At 39.1% G+C, this 23,361-nt stretch overlaps 1 protein-coding gene across 6 annotated transcripts in view; it reads right to left on the reverse strand.

Annotated features, from left to right (window-relative positions):
- LOC124127667 (polycystic kidney disease 1-related protein-like) overlaps positions 1-23,361 on the reverse strand; it is a 239,132-nt gene that overhangs the window by 11,850 nt on the left and 203,921 nt on the right. For all 6 annotated transcript variants that reach the window (XM_048387457.1, XM_048387453.1, XM_048387467.1 and 3 more), the window contains 23 exons: positions 18,722-18,943; positions 14,758-15,036; positions 13,749-13,865; positions 12,255-12,406; positions 10,782-10,882; positions 10,201-10,399; positions 9,940-10,023; positions 9,407-9,614; positions 8,826-8,935; positions 8,339-8,448; positions 7,714-7,820; positions 7,219-7,392; positions 6,777-6,896; positions 5,288-5,567; positions 4,856-5,005; positions 4,278-4,401; positions 3,883-3,967; positions 3,274-3,429; positions 2,734-2,852; positions 2,023-2,133; positions 1,385-1,511; positions 919-1,181; positions 312-546 (listed from right to left, as the gene is read on the reverse strand). In XM_048387457.1, coding sequence (XP_048243414.1) covers positions 312-546; positions 919-1,181; positions 1,385-1,511; positions 2,023-2,133; positions 2,734-2,852; positions 3,274-3,429; positions 3,883-3,967; positions 4,278-4,401; positions 4,856-5,005; positions 5,288-5,567; positions 6,777-6,896; positions 7,219-7,392; positions 7,714-7,820; positions 8,339-8,448; positions 8,826-8,935; positions 9,407-9,614; positions 9,940-10,023; positions 10,201-10,399; positions 10,782-10,882; positions 12,255-12,406; positions 13,749-13,865; positions 14,758-15,036; positions 18,722-18,943 — 3,633 coding nt within the window. The remainder of the gene's footprint in view (positions 1-311; positions 547-918; positions 1,182-1,384; positions 1,512-2,022; positions 2,134-2,733; positions 2,853-3,273; positions 3,430-3,882; positions 3,968-4,277; positions 4,402-4,855; positions 5,006-5,287; positions 5,568-6,776; positions 6,897-7,218; positions 7,393-7,713; positions 7,821-8,338; positions 8,449-8,825; positions 8,936-9,406; positions 9,615-9,939; positions 10,024-10,200; positions 10,400-10,781; positions 10,883-12,254; positions 12,407-13,748; positions 13,866-14,757; positions 15,037-18,721; positions 18,944-23,361) is intronic.

Below are 23,361 nucleotides of genomic sequence, written 5' to 3' on the forward strand. Positions count from 1 at the left end.
GTACACAGAGGAAGAATTTATTTAAAATCTTACATCTGATTCAATACCTCTCTTCTGTCCATACACTATTTATTATTAAGCAGCTATTTGGTTCAAGTATGATCAAACAGTCTTACTGTTAGTATGTGGACCTACTCAGCCCCTATGAATTTCAATAGGGTATCTGTTGAAATAGCTCACAATTAGCATGTAGGCCTACGCTGTACAGGAACTGCAATGTGTATTGAAAATAACAAATTGCCAAAATTCTGACAAAGCAACACTCCTAATTATGTTGCCACTTTCTGATTAAGATGAACACTATGTCTCACCTCACAGGCCAATACACAGTTGTCCCAGACACTGATGTAGCAGAATACCCTTGTCGCCATGACGATGGGATACGGGTCAGCTCCCCCTGTTGGTGGAAACTCGAGCAGTAGTGTGACTGAACTGAAGAGGTTTGTTGGAACATTGAAGAGGGTGAGCTCCACGATGACTGCTCGAGTCTGAACATCCAGCCAGCTGGACTCCTCCAACTCACGCAGTTGTCTGTACGCCTCGGACCTGAAGCAGTAACATTCCCGTCAACAAGTCGTCAAATTTCAATTCCAGTGTTTGTCAGTCAACAAGTAATCAGAAATTCACACTGCATGTCGTCCTAATATGTCCCCTTTACCATCTTTTGCTTCTAATGGCATAAACAGATACTGATTTATTTAGAAAATTTGTAAAATAAAATTTGTAAAATTCCATGTATTCTCTTTGTCATGAATTTTGTGTTTTACAACTGGAATAAAATCATTAATAACTATGACCTATAATATCAGAAATTTTCAAAACATATTTTGAAATTTGAATAAGGCTAAAGAATAATGTTTTGTGCCTTAATGTCAGTCTAATGGGAGAGATCCAAATATTCCGAGCCATGCTCCCTACCTGTTCCGTGACAGCTGGATAGTGGAGCCGGTTGGGTCATAGGTGCCATGTTGTCCCCACAACAAAAAGCTGTAGGGGGTGGGATCCGTCCAGGAGGAGTTGACTCCCACGATGCTGTTGTCACGCCTGCTGCTGCTGTACTGATACCGACACGGTGATGTTGTGGTGACGTATCTGATGCTGCTGCAGTCTTCCTGGCCCACTCGTAACTGTCGGACATGCACGTCACCGATCAGGTAACTGTTGAGGTGACCGATGGCCATCTGTAGATGGAGAGTAAGGTGATTTATCTAGTACAATTAATGAGGAATATATACAGCAATGCAGTGGTGGATATGTTTTACAGCTTATAACAAGTATTGGGTATTTGTGGACCCCCACAGGGGCATCATACAGAAGATGGCAAGAGTGTCTATGAAGGAGTTGGTAGTTTCTGATATTAGAGTTGACATGTGTTTGTGCATACCTGTTTGTGTGGTTGAGTGGGTGTGACGGACACACTCTGACTGTACACACCGTCCAACAGCGTCATCCGACTCCACTCGAACCACTCCCCACGAGTCTGGATCTGGGAGAAGGGTAGCTGACCGGAACTGCAGCACAAATTTCACAATATTCATCCGAGGTATATCGGTGTCTCCATTAGAAAAGGAGTGGTACGTGATATGCACCTACATTCCTACACATTTGCACCTACAATGTGTTCAGCAATAACTTGATTTAACCTTTTGTTACTATTCCAGAAGCATTGCTCTGTTAATGTTAATTGCATTGAACTATTCAGTGTTACAAGTATTGAGTACTGAGTGCAAGTAGCTTCATACTGCAGCCATCAACATCCCAGACACATAACAGGAAGCAGTAATCGTGCCTAGGACAGGCAGATCGGTGGTTGATAGCAAGAGCAATGATGAATGTGTTGGGGTACGACGTACCAATGGGACCTGATCCTCATACAACAAACAAGGGTCCTGCTTCCCTACTCGGCCCCAGAATCTCCAGGTTACATCTTTCACAGAAATGACCAAGATGACTTTCAAATATTTATAAATAAAATGTGTCATCAACACCTTTTTTCAGTACAGGACTACTAGATATACTTACTTTACAAAAGCATCCTTGATGGCCTGGTTGCAGTAGAACGGCGATGCTGTGTCTCTCCCGTACGCCATGATAGTCAACAGCGGGAACATCACGGAGAACACCACACTATCACTGGAACACATGGCAGCCATAACTACATGCACTATCAGCCAACATTACAACTGTCATTCCAGTCATCATGTGCAAACTTGATGTATACATTTTACTGTCCTGCATACTACTAAGTGGCACTGATTTCATGTTAGACAATGACTGTATGCATGATTTCATTGCAAAATAGAGCTATTATTTCAAGGCTCATTTTCTCAAACCTGACCTTGCCATAGCAATACAGTAAAACATCTCGATAATTGGAAGCACTTGTGGCAATAATTCTGGACAGGAAAATCGAATGATCAATGATGAAATGGGTGTTTAATTTGAAAATGTACAGGCAATCAAGTATTACCAAAAGAAATAAACCCAAAATATAAAGTCAAGGTGAGTGAATGCGAAGCATTTAGGTCAGTTTTAGTAATATTTCAGCCATTCCACAAGGGACACAAGAAAAAGGGTTCATGATTTGTAACATGGAATTCAACCTTGATCTTCAGTATGATGAGCAAATGCTTATACCACAGGGCTACCCTACTATCTGTTAACCATGATATTGTTCTGACACCGTGGTGTCTGACGCTCTGCAGCTTTAACAAGCCAGTGAAAGCTATCTACCTGAAGAGGCCCAGCGTCTTCTTCTCTCTGATGATCTTCTTCCTTGCTTCAATCAACGTCTTTTCCTGAGGGGGCCGGGCAAACCTCAGGTAGCGGCACCTCTGTCTAGCTGCCACGCCCTGAAAGTAAGCAATGACACATTGATATATACTTCATGTATCGATAGGTGCTTCAAATGCTCACATACTCTTCATGACATCAGGGTGTTGAATACAGAAGTCATGTTTGTAGATCACATTAATCAGATGTTATGTCTTGAAAACTAATTCAGTGGCGGAGGGCATCTGGGGCATCTGGTCTAATCATATTTTAGTATACAGATCAAAGCTTTCAAGGAATGAGTTTCTTTTTTCGCCCTTACAGCTGTATACAGCAGCTTGTTTCTACTGGGAGCTGGACCAGACAGCCCTGCTGGAATAGTATGGCTGAACTAATGTTGATGCAAAGTTAACTTTTAACTCACTCACCCAATGACATGCACTTGCCCTGGAATCAAGGGGAGACAAGAATGGCATATTAGCAACTATATGAATATCTTACCCTCTCAAGTTCTTCCCACTCCTCACACTCCACCTCCCGCTGTTTGCGGCGGCGGGCCAACTCATTGTCCATGCCGTAGAAGCCGTCATCGTAGTGGTCGAGGACACACGGATCCTGGCGATGCTTCATGGCCGTGTACACTACTGTCAGCAGGATCTGCAGCAGCAACAACATCAGTTCACAAACAGCCACACATTTGTTCCAAACAATGAAAGCAAACTGACAAACTAGTAAATTTCCCTTCACTGAAAGTGTTATAATCCTTGAGAAATATGAGTATTCTTGTATCAATGAAAGTTCATGGTTACCTCTCTGTACCGAAAGAATACCAGAACATGTACACACTGGATGAGTTCACAAGGATGTATGATGTATGGATGCCTCGCAGAAAAATTGATTCAAGACTTGGGAAGTAACGAGACTGTTTTCACAATAGTTTCAGTGAAGTTTGTGCTAAGATAATCTGCAGCATTGGAATGCACAATATTTTCTACAATCTTTTTCAAGGTTTCAACTGAGAGAGAGCATATTGAGCATATGTGGGAATTGTATGCCAGACACCGAGGTGAGACAACTACTAGACAATGTGAGATACACAACTGGACTCACCAGGAATGGCTGTGCTATGAAGATGCACATCATGAAGCTGAAGTACAGGGACTGAAGCCACATGGTGCTCTTGGTCTTCCCGAACCTACAACAGACAATACCACATTAACTCACTGGTGGAACATTGTGTTGGCTTTAGCCCATCGTGTATCAGGATTTCAAGCTTATATTCACACTGACTGATTTTATCTTATTAACATAATATTTCTGTTTTAATGTTATAAGACAATGTTTTATGAAAACATAAGACTCATGCAAATATGTTTGAATTGCTAACAGCATGGATCTAGCAGCAGTACCTAGAAGCAGTCTAGCAGGTCTAGATACACCCCTGGAACTCGTGTCACCAAGTGCTGTCTGGAACAAACAGATGATGCAGACACAAGCGAACTCACCTGAAGCCATATAGCACCGTGATGCCAGCACAGCCAACTGAGATAACGGCACATAGTGTCCATGCAATATAGCGGCACCAAAATGGCAGGAAGACTCGCTGACTGGAATGGAGTCGGTGCTGATCTGAAAGTAAATCCAATATACTGCATTAAGAATTGATAATCATTTTTCAGTATTCATGGTAAATATGTTATGAGTACAGTGTGTTACAAAATAAATTATCAAGTGAACCCAGTCCTCAGCGTGAGGGGCGAACGCTTTAACCACTTGGCTACCCAACCACCCCTTCAAACCAAAAGAAGCTAAAAGATGTTACTTGTTGTTTCACTGCCTGGCACTCGGCATTAAGGGAATAAAACAATGACTGGAGTGGGTCTGGCACTATAAAACCGCCATTAGTCTGGAACTGGTACAAACAGTACATGCATGCACATCACAATGAAAGTGCAAGAATCTTGAACGAGATGTTAAACCCCACTTTACCTCACCTACACTGGTATCCGAGCACAAACTCACTTATGCTGCATGAATCAGATACTACAGTTTTGCTACTAATTCCATGATAGTGAGGACATACCTCTGTGGTAGGTGTCCTGACACTTGGGTGGTGGGCTGGGGGAAGGTGCGCTTGCTATGGGCTGCACCCGGTTCTTGTCTGCTACACCCTGGGAGTAAGCCTGGCTTGTTGAGTCCTCAAACCCACTTGATGCTACATCAGTTTCCTCCTCTGTCAAAAAAAAATCAATATATAGTAGACTCACAGGAAAAATAATCATTAATCATTTTGCTATGTCTGTTACATTGATATTTTCTAAATAGCAAAGTTGCCAAATACAACCATTTTGTAATATCATAATCAGTAGCTTACTTGCGTCTCACATAAGTTTATTTAATGACAAAAATATGCCTAGAAACAACATTATTAGGAAGGGATTCTTTGACGAAAGTGCATTATGATTGGTTTGCCTTTTATCTTAACATAAGACTGACGCCATCTCCCATCACTCACCTTTCCTGAGTGTGAGCAGGACGGGTGGTGCCGGGGTCTGGGGGCTGCTGGGGTGGCTGGTCTTCACGCTGTTGGAGCCGGAGTGCACGGCCTGCTCTCTCTTGATCCACTGCTTCTGGGCCCAGTCCTGGATGCTCTGCCAGTTGAGGATGGACTGGTCCAGCAGGGAGTACGTCATGATGGGCTGGACGGTCTCCTCCTCATGCTCCCTTGACACCTCCTCGCTTGGCTTCCCACTCACGTACTCGGGCTTGTCCGGCTCCGAGCCTGGGTAACGCACCTGAAAGTAACATCCGTGTTTAACATGTGTTGAGTGTGGGTGGACGTTCAGTTCAAAAACACAAAGTTGAAATACAGGACAAAAGTACGCAGTAACAGTCAAATGTTAAGACTAAAGTATTAAATGTTACTTAAAAAGGTCTTAATACAAAACAAACAGATGCCAGGTTAAAAAATACAAAGTTGAAATAAAGGTCAAAAGTATGCAATATAATAGTCAAAAGTTACGAAAAGACATCATATAAAAAGAAAGAACAATGTGTATTAAAGAACAGCAGTGTGCACGAAGGACACTAAACTGCTAAAGGACATTGACAAAAAAACGCCAGATTGGTATGGTATACACTCTTCAGATGGTATGAAAATGTGCGTCTGAAACATAACTCGGCATCATAACATCCTCGTGTTGCAACAAGCAAGAGTCCTTTCCCGGGGATGATGCATAAATGCAACATGTATATACACAATGTGTACATTATACAGTATAAATATGTGACGTCAGACGGTGGGTGCACGAGGAATGACGTAATACTTGTACATGTCGTCATGCAGTTATCACATTCACAGCGGAACAAGCCGATTAAACTCGGATATAAATGCTTTATAAATGTTTGTACCATCTAGCGTTTATTGTCAACATCCTTTAGCAGTTTAGTGTTCTTTTGTGTGCACTGACGTTCTTTAGTACACATTTTTCTTTCTTTTCACATGATGTCTTTTCATAACATTTGACTATTCTTGCGTACTTTGGATCTTTATTTCAACTTTGTATTTTTGAACCGGTGTCCCTTTGTTTTGTATTTTGACCTTTATTAGTAACACTTTATTTGTAAACTCTGCCTATTATTGCGTACTTTTGTCCTTTATTTCCACTTTGGATTTTTTTACCAAATGGATGCCAATAGTTGAGGCAATGAGTGGTACAGCATTATAGAGAGGTATAGAGTGCTGCAATGTTGTAGAGAAGAACAGACTGATAGTACTGTATGGAGGAAAGGAGTGGTACAGCACTATAGAGAGGTATAGAGTGCTGCAATGTTGTAGAGAAGAACAGACTGATAGTACTGTATAGAGGCAAGGAGTGGTACAGCATTATAGAGAGGTATAGAGAGCTGCAGTGTTGTAGAGAAGAACAGACTGATAGTACTGTATAGAGGAAAGGAGTGGTACAGTGGTACGGAAGTCTGCGGTAGCACAGCATCCTGCTCACCCTACTTCTCCTGAACAGGAAGCCCAGCAGGAGGTTGAGGGGGATGATGAGGCTGCAGATGATGGCTCCGATGCTCACATTCTGCCAGGATGCGTCCAGCAGCCCAAACTCTCCTCGCACCTGCAGGAATAACAAGACATCCATTAATTCAGGGTCACCTTTGCATACAGAGAACTTCACTGTCAGGTAAGCTTGTGTTAATAAACTTCAAGTAATCATTATTTCTCCAAAAAGTCACATGAGAACCAATTGTTTTTCACCAGCTTCATCAACAATTCTATATCATCATTAAAATGAATACAATCATGATTCATCATATAATATTATCCAAAGTCTTTACTGTAATAACACAATCTAATAGTCGCTCATCAATATTCATAGTCAAAAAGCAATATTCTTATGTAAAATGATGACAGTGCTGAAGACTGAGTTTGAGTCTCACCTCTGTCACGGTCTGTTTGTACCACATTGCATTCAGACACATATAGGACATGAGCAGGGTAAGGCAGCAGGTGAGGCGCTGGGTGCGGGTGAAGCGGCTGTGAGCCGGGCGTGTCATCAGCGACGTCCAAAGATGGAAGTCTGCCATGTACTGCGTGCCCTTAGCCCAGAATACCTACAACATCAACACCCTTAACTTAAAAGTTTACTGAAGCTCCAATAAAATCTCTTGTTTCATTATTACAATGCATTTTGAGCATCCATCAAACACCATTAAGTTGTGCAATGTCACTGAACATATATTTAGATTATTTTGAAGGCAACATTTCCCACACCATTCCCAAACATCAAACTGTGCTTGATTTTGCTCACTAGTTTCAGTCACACACAATCACTCCTGCATGGTGCAAGTGTTAAATGGAATTTTTGTGGTTATATTCATTTTTTCTTTCTTTGAAGAGAGAAATTTGCAAATATGAACAGAGGTGTTACTTACCGTTGAGAATCCGATATCTCCGTCCAACGCCATTACTTCTCTTTCCACCTTCCCATCATCCTCCTCCACAGCAAACCATCTCTCACACAGGAAGTAGTACACGTGTCCTGCAACCATGACCATCTTACACGTGACAAGTGTTGCTTTGACTACATCAACATTAAACTTACTAGTCACATATACAGAAGCCTCGATCATAAAACGAGGAATTTCATCTAGCCTGGAGGCTACCCAAGCAGTGCGTTAATGGGTTTAACACCACTAAAGTGGTCTTTGTCTTGCCATGACTTGTGAGTTTGATAAAGGAGGAAATCCTAAAGTGATGAAGATCTCAGATGTTCTACAACTTTGCTGAAACCTGTGCGTACGGTTATAGTGCTCTCACAGCAAGGTTCCCTATCAGGACAAATCTGGAATTTGAACATGATCAGCGAATTCTGTCGCAGCTGAGAGACCCAACTCTGCACTGTTTATTGTTGCAATCTAAGCCACACATCCTGTTTATCAGTAATTATCAGGATGTATAACTTTAATCCAGACAAATTTGAAATTATTAGAACATAGATGAAATAATGTGTGACTTTTTGTTCACCAAATTGTCAGGAATTGTCAAGGAATGTCTCACCTGTAACGAGATCTCGAACCAGGACTCGACTCAGGTACCAGCTGGGGGAGGGGCCAGAATTGTTGTGCCACAGCTGCACTTTCCAGATCTTGCCCAGACTATCAGGATGACTATCAAAAACATCAGAATACAAAATTAGCCATCAACAATTTTGAAATAAATATCTTCATTTGCTGTGATGTGTTGTTATCAACAAAAATCCTGATTTAACACAATTTGGATAATTAACCATGGTGGACCAGTGAGAATAAAGGATAAAAACCTCAAGATAGAATTACTGTCAATCACATCATATCCATCAAAAAATATTCTGATCATTACATTCTGACCATACCAATTCAACCCAGGTCACAGCTATAAAAAGAAAATGTGACTCTCTATTAATGTCGTGGGCTTTTAAAGAGGCTGTTTACGACATTTTTAGCTTACCGGGACAATTACAGAAAGAAGTATCTACTAAGCAAAGATGAGTGTGCTGGTAACTCACGTCATGACAAACTTGTCCCTGGAGTTGCACTCGAACAGTGGACGGTTGTCGTCACTGATGAGCTCCCTCGTCTCTGACATCCCTTCCTCACCATGAATGATCATGCTGATCTGAAACGTACAGGCTCAATATTATCCAATATTTTGGCCTTATGTTGATTGGTTAGTTCATGCAAATTGTTGCACTGTTTTTATTGCTTGCAAAGTGGCCCAAAGCAACATGTTGTCATATCAACACATTGCCACAAAATTAATAAAATCATCCATATGACGTCACAGAAGGTATTAGGCATTATGTGTCAATATTCCAACAATAGTGACTGTGCTGATGTCTCGACTTGTGATCGTGAAACCCACATTTTTCTCCATTTTCTCAGAAGAAAAGACAGGGTAATACATGTATAAAATAATGGTGTGGAACACATGTACAATATTATTCCTGACAACCCATGTTGTCAGGTCACACATTGTACCCATCGAATCCACATTTGTTCATTCTTCTGGCAAGAATGAGACACCAGGGAACCAGGGAATTATACATTTTGTATAGGGTACATATATTTGCATATTTGGACCTTATACCTTTGCAGTGCTGCCAGCTCCCATTCGGAATCCTGTTTCCACGGTAACCTCATATTGTTGTTTATCACTTCCTCCATTGTCTGTAAGGTAGACAACTCTGCCTTTCTTCTCATCATGTATGTCTGCCTGACGGCAAAGTGCCAACAGTATGAAGTATGTGCAAAACACAAGACAGACAAGCACAATCGTCACTGGGTTCTCATGAAGACTGAAATACAAACAAAATATATTATTCCAAATGGCAACATATCAAAAACCCACATAAGCTTGGTTGGTTTGTTGTTTAACGCTGCACTCAGCAATATTCCAGCTATATGATGATGGTCTGTAAATAATCAAGTCTCAACCAGACAATCCAGTGATTAATATCATGAGCATCGATCCACGCATTTGTTATCGGTGACATGCATCAACCAAGTCAGACAATCCAGTGATTAATATCATGAGCATCGATCCACGCAATTTGGATCCATAGTCCTACTTATTTATTATAACTAAATTTGTTTTTGAATTGGGATTTATCTACTACACACCTGAAGAAGCTGTCAACATCTATGAAATTCAAATCATTTGCGACAAGGTCAATGTGCCCTCCAAATGCAGTCAAATGGTCACACCTGCGAAAACAACAGGACATCATTATTTAATAGCTTAATTTGTCAAAGGAAACATTATCTTAAAATGCCTAAAAAAAACCAGGACACATTATGACATTATGTTTTAAGTAAACAGCATAGACTTAACAATTCACATTCATAGTTAACATCCCTCAGATAGAAATGGACTCCACTAACCTGCAACGCATTTGCTCGGCAGTGGAATCTTCCATCACCTGGCAACCTTTGTGACTCCATGCGGCTTGCTTCTCATCCCAGAAGAGGCAATTATCTAGCCACAGTGAGAAGGTGTAGTTCCGAGCCAGCACCTGGCCCTCTCGATGGCGGCCCGCGTTGTAGTGGGAGTCAACGATTCCAAGGTAATACATCCCGCTGTCTGCAACATCATCAGCATTTCATAAAGAGAGCAGAATCCTACAACTAGGATGTAAGTGTAAGAGGTGTAAGAGGGGACCCTTGTATACCATACTGCTGGGTGTGAGAGGGGAATAAATTGTATTGGGTGTAGCTGGAATAGTCCTATAGCAAAAAGCAGCTGAGAGGTAAAAATGGAATGTAACAATACGCACTCACTCATAATTCTTCTACACAAAACATACAAAGCATGATACTTCTATTTGATTCGTTCATGCGTTTGAGAAATGATGCCAATCATAAAATAGCCAACCCAAGTTTTCAAGGATAAAACTTAGAGGCTTTTTCAGGATCTTTGATCACTGCATTGTGTCACTTATTGACCAAGTTAGGGTGATACTGACCATTGAAAGTTCCAGTGGGCAGGAATATTGTGATGTTGTCTTGTCCAGTCGGGAAGTTCTGTCTTAGGTAGTACCGTTGGGGGGTGGGGTGGTGGAATTGGCTGAAACAGGGAACACAAGCTGCTAACAGACAAACAAAACCTTCTACCATTCAGTAGATGTGCATGGGACTTTTGTAGTAACATTTTATAAGGTTTACAGATGCGATTCTTCTCTGCCTCACAAACATAACTGGGTAGGTTGGCTCTACACACAATGGCTTGAAATAAATGCTTTCATAATGATATGTATACCAATGTTGAGGAAAAATACTTTGGTGAAATGTGGCCCCTACAGATTATTGAACTTCTATTATTATCTTTTTTTTTATGCTTATGTCCATTTTCGATGTAAATAAATTGCTTTGATATTACATTTTATGGCTTGATCATTTTAAACCATACAAATGCAAGCAATTTATGATGCTTACTTTGAACTTTATTGCCATATTTTTCAAGTAATAACTGTGTCAGGGCAGCTATATAATAGCATCAAACAGATGGCAGATAGATCAGCACTAAGTAGTATGTCTACATTTTGTGCAGAAATATTTGTGGAGGAGACATGAGAGAACTTGAAATTTGGTGCTTTTCCATAGCCAACTGTGACGATGTGACATAATAATAGTGAAATGTGTCGTAGTGCGATTATTGTATTGTTCAGTTCCAACTTTAATTTAGCTTGGCTAAAGCCATAGGTAACCTAGCTCTCAATTGAAAACACAGTACATCTTTCTCCTTGTTATGATGTTTTCTACAGAATAAGGTTTCCTCCATATGTGGTAGACACATAGAAAAGAAATCCTTATATACTAATAAATTTTTACAAAAATATTGCGTGTTTGTAGTTTGACAACATACACATCAATATTCCAGCTATATAACGGTGGCCTGTAAATAATTGGGTCTGGGCCAAATAATCCAGTGATTGATATTATGGACAACGATCCACCCTGTTGGGGTATAATGGCACTCTATCAACCAAGACACCAAGCCTGACCAGCCATTAAGGATGATAGGGACCAATTCCAGAATCCCCATGTGGTTCCAAAAAAGAATAATGGAACAGTGTGTTATTTCCTTACATGTATATAAAGTAAAGTATGAATACAGCATGTGAATTTACAAGTAAGGTAAACAGGCTTCCTATATTTTTGGACGGTTTGCATAAATTCAGCAGCAGACTTTCAAGATAAGGTCATCATGCCTTATCTTTCCCTGAAGACAAGTCACTCATCAGATACACCTGAAACTTTGCTCACCTTGAAATATCAGGTTTGAGTCAAAATTTCAGGCACATCCAACAAACACATCAGGGGAGGTTACTCTTCCTTCAACAGCACATCAAGGGACATAACCCCAATCTTGGTACTTGAAGCTTCATTGCTACATTCCATCCATTTGTCCTCAATCTAATAAGCACTTACAAACTCACCCTATAAGCAGGGCGATTGGGAAACTTCGACCAGGCACTGGGTCAAGTTGAATAGAGATGTGGAAGGGCTGGTCTAGATTCTGCCTTGTGAGATTGAACTGATGGACATTCATGTACTTCTTGTCAAGCACATGTGTACTGTAAGTGGCTCCCTGGAAAGAAAGAGTAATTATTTGTAAGAAGCAATTATTTTTTTTCTAATTGTTGAACCTAATTCGGAGATATATCTCAAGCAGAGCTGTCAGTATTTTGAAGGGTGACTATGAGTGAATCATTAGAGCAGGATACCTGATACAAACTCACAACACTCACCACATGATAGATCTGTCTGATGTTAGTATATCTGTTAAATGCACCTGAAACTTTGCTCACCTTGTTATCTGCAGGTTTGAGCCAAAATCTTAGGCACAGCCAACAAACACTAAACAGGGGAGATAACTCCCGATTTCACTGAAGGGAAATAACCCCACTGTGACACGCATACCACAAGAAATTGTGAGTGAATATGTGGGTCCGTCATCCCTTTAACAATACTCATACCTTGGCATGGTGTCACAAACCAAAACATGAGCGCATCCAATATAATGTAGGACTAAATGAATCAAATATATAGATGAGTGAGTTAAATTTTATGTTGCTGTGACAATATTTTGGCCATATACCTTATTTGCCATAATAAGTGCCCTGGGAGCTCAGAAAATTGGCAAAGGGAATGTTTATTAAAACCATACACAAAGACTTACATCTGTTTTCTGAGATGAAGTGGTAGTAAACATACTTAGCTCAAATGTTGACGAAACTGACGATAATAGTTAGAAGGCAATCATATAACCCATCTGAGCTGTTGTTTTCTGTACAAATTGAGTACAGGGCGTAAAGCACTTAGTACAGCAAATATGGTAGGAACAATAATGAGAGATAAAGTCATGAACAAAACTTTGAGGATAACAACACAATATTATCTGATGAATGACCATTTGGCAGTTTCGGTCTTTACTGCAAAGCTGGAAAGTTTTGCGAGAAGGAAAGTACTGCAAAACCTGTGAGTGACACACTCTCTCATTAGTTTCAGGATGCAGTTATTTTTACAGGCCATCAACAAACAAAATATGTAAGGAGCCTTTATTTGCTATTCACCTCCATTTGTCACACCAACCTGTGCATTATTAAACATGTAATCCCTCATAAACCGTTTCCTTGACTATACATTGTCACTCAAAGTCAATAGTCCAGACAAGAAGGTTCACATCTCATCAAGCTGCCAGTCTCTACTGTTAGTTAAACACGCTACTCCAATCTTCCTGGTCAACTTCAACAACATAGGAATCTATGGTTATAAATCACTGAGTCATTCCTAAATACCACCTGCAAACGTATCTTTGATATTTGATAATCCTAACAGGATGTCACAAAACTCTCCAGATGCAGTCAAGGCTATTGTTAGCCACCTGCAATAATTCATGGTACAAAACAATACAGATTTACAGTACTTACTTCCCGTTCTTGCTGGGGAATCTGTATAAACACTTCAGCATCTGAAGGTAGGTGTTTGACGGAAATGTTTTGCCCATCACAGGAATACAGGTTGAGGGCCAACACCTCGGCTTGCACCTGGAGACAACAATGATATTCCACTTAGAAACCAGGGAGGTCACATGATTTACATAACGCAACTTAATCCTTGACGATCATTCAACCATTTAATGTGATTTAACATAAAGAAAACACTGTCAAACTGTCAATCAAAGTTACTTTATATTCATAAGGAACCATAGACTCAAAAATAACTCAATCAATATTTGAAAAGATTAAAGTCTCACTGCAACAATATTCTGTGAATATAAATAAATCATCTTAGCAAAATTCTCTAATTTACTAACTATAAGAAAAACTAACAAAGTTTTAAGGCTTTTCAAAGTCTAAAAAAGATATTCCTCCTAAGAGCAGATCAATTTGGTCTGATTTAAGAGATTATGATGAAAACACAATTATGTGTTTATATCCAATGACCAGGTTCCAATAGAAATATCTCGTATTTCATTCTACAAAAAAGCTTAAAACTATTGAAAGATTGCAGAAAATAGTCAGCAGACAAAACGTGATTTTGCTTGAAGAGAACCAATCTAAATTTTCAGTTATAATCTTGCTGAAGCCATAACAAATAAATTGGGCCCTCGACAGAATTTGATAAGATCTTATTGAACGTTAAAAATTTAAACAGCTAAATACTGAAATGCAAGTTTCTTTTTCTGCCTGCCGACATGGTATTTGATCAACTTCACTGCCTTAACAATATTGAGTATTGATATAGCATCAGGGCCCCTCAACTTGCAGCATAGTATGTTTTTACTCACAACAAAAACTTCAAATTGCTAGGAAATTATTTGAGGATATAGCTGCCAAAACGGCAAACTCCTGCATGAGACTAGCGTATTAATCACCCTGTCAGCACAAAATCAATTCTCAATATCCTTCAGTTTGTCGGAGTCAAGTCGTTACTTACTTTCCAAATTTGGTCACCAAGATGGGAAAATGGATTTTTCTTGAAAGAAGTCATATGAGCCTGAAAGCACTCAGCATTCATTGAACTTGACTCCTGATTTGGGCTGACTTTTCTGGCTGTTTGAGTAATGGCGGCCATATTGGATGGCAGTTTAAACTGAGCATCATTGATGCTGATGATGGTGGCCAACCTCGGTGTGTATCGGGACCCCAGCACTGACACAAACTCAGCTGATCGCTGGATGGGGGCCTCGCCGATTGAGTGATGATTAAGCTCCACCTGAAGAAGAGGCAGGGAAATTTTTAAGGCTTCAGATAAAAATCTTAACTTAAATGGTGACTTGTCAGGAAAACAAACGTCTGTGAGCTAATAGCTTCTTTGTAACTTGGACGTAAAATAACATAGACATGAGATTTGACAATTTCCAGCCAATGAATGAAGGACTTTCATGCATGAAGTCCACAGCTGGCATTTGTGTAACTCTGCCATGGCACGAGACGCAGCAAGGACTGTCTGTAGTAATTATTCTAATTTTCTTTTTCAATCAGTGAAGACAGGACTGACTTATGGACATCGACTTCTTTAAGAATTTAAATGCGACGTTTCATTTAAGTACCGAAACAATAGAAATTGACATCCATCAGTGGATCTTGTCTTCATCAACACTACATCAATAACTCACATTGCACATAAATCTGGTACATGCTCACTGGCTGATTTCGGCATAGAGTCTGCCGTAAATGTCTGTTAAACTTCCCAAATTGTAATCAAAGAATTCCCACTTCATGTTGATCTTGTAATAATTTACACTCAGCTTTGTAGAGGACCTCTATTCCACTATTAAGTAACTGACAGGACCATTAAACAGGATGAGACTCAGATGTTTAGTTTTACACTGCAGCATTGAATGCTTTGTTAAAATACAATGTTTAAATAACTCTGAAAACATATCAACTTAAATATCCTAATTTTGAACAATATGCAAGGTAATAAATGTTTTTCCAATTTGCCTGCCTCGATATGTCCTTGATATGATAGACAGACCTTTCAATCCTAAACTACATGTATAACCGAGTGTGATAAACCTTTAAGAAAAGCCTACTTTCCCTGACATTAAAAAAGAATGAATTAATAACAGATGAACAATTTGAAAAAAATTCTTATGGTATTAATTTCAAATATATATTCATATTGTCAGATTTATTATCTTTGTAAGTATCCAAGTCATTCAATCCATCTTGTTCTTGTTGTATTGTTTCTAGACATACTGGCTATACACTCTTATCATATTACATTGATCGATTCTTAATACCAGACTTGTGCTTTATAGAAAACATAAATCTCCCCTTTTAGCCTATTTAAGAGTTTCAAAGATTGGAGAAAATCAGTGATAAATTCAACTACTTCCTGTGGGGGGAAGAAACAATAATATTTCTCCCAAACTATACTCCTGTTCTTCCTCTATATTGGGATGCACTTGCCATACATGTTTAAAATTTCCAAATCAGTAAAAAGTCAACACTTGATGACAGAAACTCACACCAAATGAAAATTAAAAGTCCAAAATGGAAAAACTTAGCTTATCAGTTATACATGGCTTCTACCACATCCATGAAAAAATGTCAATAAAATGCCCAAAAGGAGCGATTAAGTCTTTCAGCAAACTCCTTCATGCAAAATAAAATTGAAATGAAAGGTCATTGACAGAAAAAAATCTGTTCTTGTTGAAAGATAGCTTGGCACTGTCAATGAAGCAGAATGAATTTTGACACTTATAGGCAGTCTTTAGAAAGGATCTTAACAACACCAGCTCGATGAAGGAGAGAAAAAATACTTCCCAGTCAATAGGACTGGAGAATCACATAAAAACCTATGTCAGGCAATCGGTCAAATGTCCAAACAAGCACATACATAAGTCAGTAGGCATTGGCTGAGATTTTGTCAGAAACATTCACTATGCACATAAGAACCCAAATCTTCAATGTGGAAATAGATTCAACCATATTGATTCCCATTTTGGTACAAAGTGTCATGAATTTTGATAAGTCTGCTTCATGATTATTGCCATTTGTTCTTCTTTTATTCTGTTGAAAGTGTATACACCAAAAATTTGGCTTCCATCATCATCATCATCATTAATTAATTAATTACATTACTAAAGATTAAACTATAATTTTGGTTTCTATCATCATCATTACCATCATCATCATCATTAATTAATTAATTACATTACCAAAGATTATACTATAATTTTGGTTTCTATCATCATCATCATATTATCACGATCTAACCCTCCTGATCAGGCACAGCACTTAACACACAAGTCTTTCACACAAGTCTTTCACCCCAGTTTAAAGGAAGCAAAGGATAATGCAGTGTCCATGCTGAACCACGTGACAGGGATCTTGTTTCGGACCAACAGGCTTCAAGAGGCAGTTTCTCTCTCATCTCAGACACCTCTTACACAATCACGAACAACGGCCTGTCTGACTAGAAGCAAAACCATTCCCAGAAAAGACCAGTCAATGTTCACCTCTGATCAGGTATTTATCTCCTACAATCCATCTTATGATTTTAAAGCACCGGGACTATCTTGAGCCTAGTGGTCCATCAACAACTCGTGGCCCTGGACTTTGTCAGCTCCCAGACATCCTAGCTCCAGAAACAACTCAGACACCGGCAGCTATTACAAACAGTTATGTTTTCACTAGCCCCTACAACACAGACAGTGGACAGACGGTTGCTCCTGGTGATGGACAAGGACAGAAGTAGCTTTCACTGGAATAGTGTTTGTGGTATCTTAAGACATACGATGAAAATGTATGACCGCACAATGAAATAATCACTTTATTATACATTCATTTAATAAGAAAATTATGCCTTCATATTGGTATATTTCAAGCATCTAACTGATGTTTATCACGAAATTATTATTTATTCTTTTTTCCATATTCACATGATTCAATACATCTAATTATTTGATTTATACAATCTTGTATTTTCATGATTCTCTTAAACGGGTAGGGAACAAAACTAATAAAAAGTACAAATTATATCTAATGTTCAAATAAGTAAGAGGACCATATCACTAGGATTATTTATGACATATGGACTTTAACACATCGTGGTAGCATAAGTTTATGATAATTCAGGATGATATTTAGTTCATTATACATCCTTCTCAATAAAAAACCCATTAAGAAGATGATTCAGTGATCTTGTTCTTAGCCAAGTTTACAAGGGCCACAGAGGCAAACAATGTGTCTATAGCCCCTATCTTCCCCATATATCATGGCTGTTAATACACTGCTCTGAACGTAACCAGAATCTGTAAAGATAAATAATCTTCTGTATGTTTTTCTTTCACTTTGTCCATTACACCTTATTGATGTCAATGCATGTCCTATACCCACTTCCTCAACAAGCAACAAACTTTCCTCAATATTTGCAACTAACTTATTTACCATAAATCAATTATTGAGCACTTCTTATCTCCAAGGAAAAGATTATTTAACAAAGCTCACTATCAGGATTTAACAGTCTCTGTGGACGAAAGTTCCTGAAAATATCAGGACCTGCTACAGACATGATTTCTTGCCAAGTTAAACTATTCAATCATGGTATCCTATCCTTGTCAGGATAAGAAAAGATGATAAATTGTTAGTCAGCTTTTTGAGACATTTAGTAGTTTTCGACAGATTAATAAACAAATCAATACTAACATTTCACCACAGCAATGTAACATCTATGTCCTTAGGAACACATAAATCAATAGATACACGAGATCCCACCTCTGCTACAAATGGTATAAGTGGTCATCCAATGTTTAATCAATAATGGCAAATCCCATAGAAGCATTCGTCTCACACTTCCAGCTAACATTGAAAGAGGTTCTTCCTTGAAGCAGGACAAATTGTCTACAGATAGCTATCAACTACAATTTCAACATCCCACTGACAAATACCTGCAGCAGCTTGTCCAGGACGGTCATCGCTCGGATGGTCAGGGTCCGGGGACCCTGCTTATCAGCCTGCTCCACCGATGCCCCGATGATGCTGGACACAGCCTGGATGGCCAGAGTTAGGATATCTTCGCCTGGATCGGCAATATCCGCGTAGAGAACCTCTGTCCGTGTTTGTATCGATTCCAGGAGTCGGAGAGCCCGCTTCAAGGAACGAGTACTGAGCTGCAAGAAAGAAAAGAACTCTTTATGTCAAGTGGTCGATTAAGTTGACCCCCTCATACAAGTCGTCAGCAATTTGTAAGAGGATTGTTTGCGACTTATCATTTGGCAGTTTTGTCCTGTCAACCCACAACAGTTGAGAATGAAAAGAAGGAGAGCGCTGGTACATAATACCCACTGCTCACGATGACCATTGTCTATTGCACAAATCAGGGACATCGATGCGGAGCTGTCAAGGAGAAAACAATTCACACATCGTATCAAAGTTAGAAAATAATGCACACTGCACTATCCACCCAAGGGGAAAATTAGACATGAAACTGCTATCATGAAAACAACTTCTGTGTGTAACCTACTTGCACCATGAAAAACAGAAACAGTTGTATGACTGAGCTAATAAAAATGTGATAGCAGAGGGAAGGCCTTATTTTCTGCAATAAAAAGCAATCAATTTCTTGCCATGATCCATTGCACTCTGCCTAATGAATACAAAGTTTATTACTGATTAATCAATTATTTCCATGACCATGTTGGGCTCTTATCCATATTTGCCTCCACTTGAAACACAGAATAGATTTATCATGATCTCGAGGAAAGCAAGTCCACTGACACTCTGTATTGACAGTGTACACTAGTCAGCCAGCTAGCTAATGGAAAAACAGCAGCCTCAGGTGTGGATCCTATGTATGAATACAGTTGTCAGGATATCGCTATCTCCAGCTTATTACGGTTTCTTCATCACATATCTAAACAGTTACTTTGCACGTCATATAGTTATTATTAAATTATTGAACACTTATTGAAATATAATACCATCAGCTTGGTATGTTTATATTTTACAAGTAATAAACGATAATATTTCATATGTGACATTCTATTTCAAACCAAATAAACGTATTGTCAACGTTCTTGATATTTAAAAGAAAATCACACATTGATATATTACCATGATGATCGATAACTTGATAAAAAACAAAACACAGAAACTAAATATACAACAGTGTATCATAAAGTCGATTTGAGCGTAAAAACAGAAAGTGTCCCACAAAATAAGAGAGATCAAACAGGTGCATTTTAAAAGCCTGTCATTTCATTTTTAATGAAAAATGAAACAGTATTATTAAGTGCAATTTTCCCCACGTGAAATCAACTTGTAATTTTATAATGTTCCATCATTCGCCAAACTTAATATAGCTTTCAGTTATAGCCTAACAATGAACCTCAGATTCTGCATAGCAACATGCTAACAAATAAAATCTTTACGAGATCGTCATATTTCACTGAATCATTAGAGGGCATTCATTTCTTCTAAGCAGAAATCTATACACAAGATTTGGCCTAGGCTATCAAACCTTTCTGTTACAAGTACGAACATGGCAATAAATAGCAGCCCAACCCAATAAACTCTATTTCAGATAATCATAAATCGAGGCTGAAAGCATGGGTGGGTAGTGAAATATTACATCTTTAGAGTCAATGTTTATCAACAAACACTCGTCCCAGAGACTTCGAAGGCAAGACACTGCTAAGTTCTTTATCTGTAATAAGTGCACAAGTACAATCACTTAATTGGTGTTGGCAACACAGGACCTATTTTAGGAGGTTTATCAATATTTGTGGCCAGATACTACCCACTGACAGCCATTTCATCAACTCGAATTCATATTGATTTGGACAAACGCGACAAAACCCCTTTCAAGGCATGATGAAGGCAATTAGACGGCAGACTTTTGTTCCTGTCCCAAGTCTTTTTACATGAGCGATTTGTGCGCAGAAAATACCAACTTAAGCTCGATGGCCTGACGGTAGTAGTTCGTGAAAGGAACAACAGTCATAATATTCCTTGTCGAAATCCAGGGAATTTACTTCGGGAAGTATCCAAGGGGTTTTATCGTATTCGCGGAGAAGGCAACATCTGCATTGTTCACATGGAGACTGTTTGATAAAATCTGCTTGCTTGCCAACCATTATATTCCCCAAATACTGCTATCGATTTGCCTATGAAGGGAGTAATACAATAAGTATTATCTGTCCATAAACAGATTAAGGGCCCGCTCTGGATGTGCCCCTTCCACATCAAAGAAGATTCCACTCTCAAATTATTCATATGGCACATGTAGGCGAGTCTACAAGAACTTTACTTTGTACACATCTCTTAACCAAATCTTGTGACAAGAAATCGCTACAAGCATAAAGGAGGGTGAGATGGTTTCAGGATCTTGTCTTTGTTACTCGTTTCCTCATCTTCTATCCCATGTCCTTTCATCTTTCCTGGACTCTTGTGTGCAGAGTAATATATCCTTCTATAACAACCAAGCTAAGCTTGGGACAATTACCAGCCCGAGCAATTTTTATTCATAACTTTGAGGCAACTAGGAATATCTGAACAATTAGGGTCGAAAAATAACTGATTCTCAGAATAAATTACCAATCACTGACTGTAGCATATTGAAATAAAAAAATCACTTTTACATAGCATTGTATAACCCAAACTCTAAAAGCTGTGAACAAGGTAGAACATGTGACTATTAATTGAATATTAATTGGTTGTATTTGTGTCAGTGTCTGAATCGAGGTCAGTAAGCTGGCATCTCTGCTTCTGTCTACAGTTTTAAGATTTATATAAATGTAGGCAATGCCCCACTCACACACTGTACAACATATAATGTCTGAACCTACACACCAAACCATGGAGCAGTCTCCCTTAGAATTCACTTTCTCTTTACCATACTAATACCGGTAATCAATTCATTTATTTTGCCGAAAAAAAAACTAAATTATAAAAAAATTAACGCATCAATTTGAGGACCTTAATTAAACGGTAAATGCAAAAAATATACTTATTGTATATTCTCAAGTGACACTGAAAAAAAAGCTAGGTAACTCTGATTTCATTACAAGCGATACAGATACTGTAGGAACTACACTCAATAGTCTCGTGCCGATGAAATATCTCCACTTGACACAAAACAAATTAAAATGTCCATTACAAAAGCTCTCCTATGTGTGTAGAAAGTATCACACTCCATCAAACTCATTCAAATATTTTTTCTCATTTTTCATGAACAAACAGTGAAATTGATAAATATACTGCAAGAGCACAAAAAAGCATCTCAATCTATTTGACACAACTGCATGCCTGACTCTTATTTGACAAAATGATCAAACAACACAAATTGCTGTCCATGGTTCATAAGCAAACTTTATTATCTTTTTCTCGTACTAACCAAACAAGCCTCTTGACTTTGGCAGTAATTTGATTGGATTCTGTGAAATTATAGACTTGCTCGCTATAGCTGTATACAGGGTGAACACCACACACGAGTCGCCCGGTACAAAGTCATCTAAAGGCAATCGTGATCATTAGACATTAGCATGAGTGTCTCCAGTATCCAACAGAATATACCTCAATGGACATCGATGTGATTAATGTGGGAAAGTTCTCACCAGTGAACAGGCCACCGCTCTTCTCAAACTATGATCTTTTTCAAAAAAGGTTTTCTTTTGCAGCGAACTGATTTCACAGATTTCTAAATTATGTTATTTCAAAGCATTTTATGTGGTGTGAAGGACAGTTACATGGACCAGATATTCAATTAATCTTGAAGTATTTTATCTGAATGGACTCCTATCAATGGCATCTGGAGGTTAGATGGTCTGGGATGGAATTAGTTTCCATTTTTAAATTCTTTTCTAGGAATTTTGTGAATGCTCTTGATTCTGAAGAGCTAGCTGAGGGTAGATTGAAGTAGAAAGGCAGAAATGAGTATTTAGAGATTCTTAAATGTATTTACATTGAATAGGTTAGAGCTTGCATTTAGGTTCAAGTTTTACAGTTTATGTACAGGAGAGAACTGAAAGGATGGATGATGAATAAAAATCAACAAAATTCCAAAATTACACCCAAATCCCTAAACCAACGATGAAATAGTCCCAGACTTTACACATGATTAAAATAAAGACCTAAACTCCCAAATAGAACTGAATACATTCATTATGTAAGTCCAATCCCACATTCTTCGTTCTATTTCTCTGTGGTAAGCCAGGCGGTGAATATTATGTGTACCCATGGAGATTTTGATGACTATGTCTTTCAGAAGCAGCAGCCAGTTGGTTACTTCTGGTACCATTGACTTTGAAAACAGAATGGTAATACACTCAGCCCCACCCCAGATGCTAGAACACCCTCCCCCAAGCTTGACAACAGAACAGCCTCCCCCCACCCCAGATGCTAAAACACCCCCCCCCCCCCCCCATCCCAGATGCTAGAACACCCTCCCCCAAGCCTGACAACAGAACAGCCTCCCCCCACCCCAGATGCTAGAACACCCTCCCCCAAGCCTGACAACCACACAGCCTCCCCCCATCCCAGATGGTAGAACACCCTCCCCAACAAGCTTGACAACAGAACAGCCTCCCCC

Source organism: Haliotis rufescens, unplaced genomic scaffold, assembly GCF_023055435.1.
Source record: "Haliotis rufescens isolate VD_foot unplaced genomic scaffold, xgHalRufe1.0.p SCAF_10, whole genome shotgun sequence".
Lineage (NCBI taxonomy): Eukaryota > Metazoa > Mollusca > Gastropoda > Lepetellida > Haliotidae > Haliotis > Haliotis rufescens.